The sequence below is a fragment of the Octopus bimaculoides genome, chromosome 3 (assembly GCF_046866305.1).
Source record: "Octopus bimaculoides isolate indiv1 chromosome 3, ASM4686630v1, whole genome shotgun sequence".
Lineage (NCBI taxonomy): Eukaryota > Metazoa > Mollusca > Cephalopoda > Octopoda > Octopodidae > Octopus > Octopus bimaculoides.
In genome coordinates, this window is record NC_142930.1 from 113,649,020 (window position 1) to 113,654,019 (window position 5,000).

The 5,000-nt window shown below is 35.9% G+C and overlaps 1 protein-coding gene across 1 annotated transcript in view; it reads left to right on the plus strand.

Annotated features, from left to right (window-relative positions):
* LOC106879862 (uncharacterized) overlaps positions 1-5,000 on the plus strand; it is a 340,042-nt gene that overhangs the window by 300,129 nt on the left and 34,913 nt on the right. Inside the window, exons 8-9 of the mRNA XM_089349477.1 lie at positions 106-189; positions 2,008-2,100. Of these exons, the coding sequence (XP_089205603.1) occupies positions 106-189; positions 2,008-2,100 (177 nt within the window). The remainder of the gene's footprint in view (positions 1-105; positions 190-2,007; positions 2,101-5,000) is intronic.

Here is a 5,000-nt window from a genome sequence, read left to right on the forward strand (position 1 = left end):
ATCATCATCATCATCATCATTATCATCATCATCATTATTATTATTATTATTATTATTATTATAACTTTCATATTTTTTAAAAATAATACTGATAATTCGTTTCAGATTTCCACTTATAAATCATTAATAAAATCTCTCGAAAATGACTGCGCCAAATTCAAACTACAATCAGAAGAATATGAATACAAGGTAAACTTATTTTGAATCCTCTCATGGTTAACCTGGCATTGACCAGGAAATATTTTCTCTTTATTATAAAGTTTCGTTCAACTAGATTGTTATTCTTGTGTAGGCTCATGCTAGTTCTTGTGTGACAATCCTTTAGAGTACAATTGAGGTCAAAGGACGAAGTGCAGCACACATGTATTTTCTTAGATACACCATGATTTTCAATATATAATAGTGTAAACTCATGTGTAACACTGTCGAATACAGTCGGACGTAGGGAAACATTTCGCTGCCGAAAGAGCCTTTGGTCGTATATGTGTTTGTGTGTGCTTTTGTGCGTGTATTTGTGAGTGTGTGTATATATATGTGTGTTTTTTCATTGTGTGTGTGTTTGTGTTTGTGTGTATGTGCATGCGTGTGTCATCTAATCTCCAGTACTCTACAAAGTCAAACTAAAGATCACTGTCTTTGTAGTTGTTAGGATATAAACTCCAGCCGAATGTTAGGAGAAAAAAGCTTCGCAGTAGGAATGGTTCCCTGATCTACAGCTGGTAGAGTAGATAAATTTTAGAGACCAACTTCTCATTGTGTTGGTTATTAATGTATTTCCTCGTATTTCTGGACAATAAGGGCAAAATTCTGAGCGGCATTTCGTCCATCTTTGCGTTCTTAGTTCAAATGCTACCAAGGTCGATTTTGCCTTTCATCCTTTCGGGGTCGATTAAAATAAACACTAGTTGCGCACTAGTGTCGATATAATCGACTTACCTCTCCTCTAAAATTGCTGGCCAAAATTTGAAACCTATATATCTGGATATTTACACTACATGGCCAAAACTGGTATTGTAGAAAGACGGGCATAGTGTACCCAATCGACACAGTGCATTACTGGTACTTCTTCACCTCAAAGTGGTGAGAGTTTTGATAAATTCTAATATGATTTGAGTTTGAAGCAGAGGTTGATACATTATAGATTCTATAAAAACATCGAACGTGGAACGCCACTATTTTATGCATCTCTGCCATCTTTAAAACTGACTTCTTACTAAGGTACAAAGCTTTAAATCCATCGGTAAACGGGATTAAATTGTTTGGGGTGTATGCCTTTTTCCGAAAGGCTTTCCTAGTTTTAATGAAGTGAATTGGCTTTCAAAAACGAAAACGAATTTGGATCGTGAATTAATTTCCTTGAGAGTACCAATAGAACAATAACATAGCAACATTTGCTACTTGCTGAAGGCACGTGGCCTAGTGGTTAGGGATTTTGTACTTACGGCCGCAAGATCGGGGTTCGATTTCCGTACCTGACAGTGTGTTGTATTCTTGAGCAAAACACTTTATTTCTCGTTGTTCCAGTTCATTCAGCTATAAATGAGTTCCCCTGAGACGGACTTGCCTCCCATTCCAAGAAGCGGGGATGTTTTGATCACGGTTACTAATGTGTCATAGAAAATGGATTACTGGTGAAGCGGCCGTATGTGTTCTGGGACTCGAGACAACACTTCATTTTTACTTTACTCGCTACTTCATTAAAGAAGTAACAATAAATAAAATTTCTTATTTGAAGTTCACGTGTAAAGTTCACCAGTTTGAGCGTGATATGATACAATACTATAAGTCAGCAAATGGTAACATTCACAAGATGTTGAAATGACTAAACCACCATCGCTAACACCGTTAACATTGTAAAAATAAATCCACTGCAACAGCTCTGTTAAATCATTGTTTCAAATGATGTAATACATATGCAGTTAGTTTATTGTATTTAACATTTGGCTGTCTGATTAATCTTAAACATAACCACACCTAACATTGGCTCTTCTATCTTTGGCATTACAGATGAACAACCACAAAGAGAACATGGAGAAGATTTCAGTCGACTGTAAGAAATACAAGGACCAAGCTGAAGAACTGGAATATAAAGTAGCAGAGGTATGTTCTTTGGTTTCAACTACTGGTGGCGGCGGCGGTGGATTAAATAAAGAACTGTGTGGGTCATGGCAAAGTTCCATTATAGAAAGGTGACGTAAATGTTTTCAGTTGACATAATTCTATCCAACCATGGACTGGAAACCTATCTCAAAACATGAACAATAACTATGTAACATATCCTTAAGAAAGGCACAAATTTCACTGCTATTTAAAAGTCCTTTAGTGTGCGTCTATATAAATATACACTTATATATATATATATATATATATATATATATATATATATATATATATATATAGCTATACTAATAAATAACCTGGTGTCAGAACTCAGTATACATACGTTAAATAAAGCATTAGTTATAGTTACGTTTATATATATATATATATATATATATATATATATATATATATATATATAGCCTCGTTTGCCTGTTTCTCCGCATGCCTGTTTCTTGGCAAGGTAAAATTTCTTCTCTCACCTTGTTTGTCAGGTGGTGAGCGATGACATACATAGTGTCTCTGGAGTATTAAGTATATATATATATATATACTTGTATGAATGTATACACACACATACATACGTATACACGCCACATGTATTTATGCATGTATATAGAGACAGACAGACAGATAGATAGATAGATAGATAGATAGATAGATAGATAGATAGATAGATAGACAGAGATATGTATGTATGTATGTATGTATGTATGTTCCTCTTTCAAAAACTACTTTCGTTGGATACCGTACATACTCAGAAAAATAACGTCTTTCTTAGATCTTTATTGAGAGTCGACAGACAGCAGAAAATCGAGTAACAATGATACGTAATATGTAAACCGTTAATAATAATAATAACAACAACAATAACAATAATAATAATAATAATAATAATAATAATAATAACGTCTACGTAACTTCTGGGGGTGTTTTAAATTAGTACTTAGCTCTCATTTCATGGTTTAAGCGAACAAGAATTAAATTACATCTCGTCAGTCTATCGCAAGTTAGACTGCAAAAATACAGTATCTGACAGCTTAAAGTACTGAAGCAATGTAGATAAATGTATTCTGCTTAGGAACGACGTAACAAAACGCCTACAAAGTATTCAAATTCACAATCTATGAGTAAGTTGTCAAATACTTTATTTAGCTATTTCATTTTCGCAACTCTAAAAGCTTTGGATACAAATATACGTTAAGTGAATGCGGACTCACATTTACCAGATTTATGGAAAATTTAATATCATATTCTTTTATTCTTTTATGTGCTTCAGCCCAAAGGCTGTGGCCATGCTGGAGCACCGCTAGTATTATCCTCTTTTTGTAATTGGCTCTTGGTGTAAGGGGGTTCGATATTGCTGTTCTCTTTCAAGTTTCTGGCTGTGATGTAGGCTCATCTGGAAACTTGAACAGCAAGAAGTCAAGTTGTTTCTCTGAAACATCTACCACTGCCCCATGTGGATGCTTTGGCAAGACATTAGATAGTCGTAGGTACTTGGGTCCTAATCTATTGCAGTATACGGTTCTCACTCGGTATAACTGGGACTAATGGAGCAGTGCAGTAGCGTCCAGTTCGGGTGCTGGTATAGTTCTTGATGCCAAAGTTTGGGACCAACCTCTCCAGGATCTTCCATATGTATATCACTGCATACTTCTCTCTCTATCTCTCTCTCTCTCTCTCTCTCTCTCTCTCTCTCTCTCTCTCTCTCTCTCTCTCTCTCTCTCTCTCTCTCTCTCTCTTCATATATATATATATATATATATATATATACATATATATGTATGTATGTATGTATATACTCGATAACGAGGGGGCAGCCATCATATATATATATATATATATATATGTATGTATGTAAGTATGTATGTATGTATATCGTCTATGCTCCAGGGAGAAGAGTTGCAACTCTTTCAGTCTCTCCCAGTAGCTCAGTTGTTCCATTGATGCAGTCTTCCTGGTGTAGCACCGCTGAACTACCTCCAGTTCCGCTATCAATTTGATACTGCAGGGTGACCACAATTGAGAACATTAGTTCAGACGGCTGATGGAAAATATCCTCTATAAAACCAGCATAGTTTCCTGGTCCCTTGTTCTGAAATTTTTCAAAATGCATCCAGCCTTCGGCCTGCACATTGCCGCCATCTTGGTGACAAACACGTAAAACGAAGCATTATTGCACATATCAATCCGCAGATCCCGCACTGTACTTGATTCTGAGATCGCCGCTCCTTTTGGTCAAAAGTATCTTTGGTGTGGCACGTTTAGCATAATTTGGCTGATGGCAGAAGGCTTGGAGTTTTCCTTCATTAAATTGAATGTTCTTTTCTTCAGCCCATTTATATATGGCATCTAGGTCTTTCTGTAGATTACTTTTGTGTCGTCGACATAGCTATCCGAACTTAAGTACGAAACTTCGTTTCTTACCAGTTCATTGCCTTAGTGTTTTAACCAACAAATTCCTCTTTATAAGAATATTGTTGACATGAACAATATCACGAGTCTTTCAACTGCTACACCAATGAAGAACTGCTAGTGGTCCATACAAAAACGCTGGTGTTTTACAGTGGATTAGGTACAACCAAGAAGGCTTGAATTATATTTTTACTCTAATTTTTTCAGATATGATGACCTAAATTTTAAATACGTTAAGAGTATATTTACTTGTGTCTTATCTTTAGTTTTAGTTGTTTCAGTCATCGGACTGTTGAGACTTTAAAGGGTTTTGGTCGAACGAATCGACCCCAGCACTTATTAGTCTATTGCTTATTCTGTCGGTTTTTTCGTCGAACTGCTAAGCTATGGGGATGTAAACAATCCAACACCAGTTGTCAAACGGTGAGGAGTGGATAAGCACAAATATACACACATACACACACATATATATGTGTGTGCGT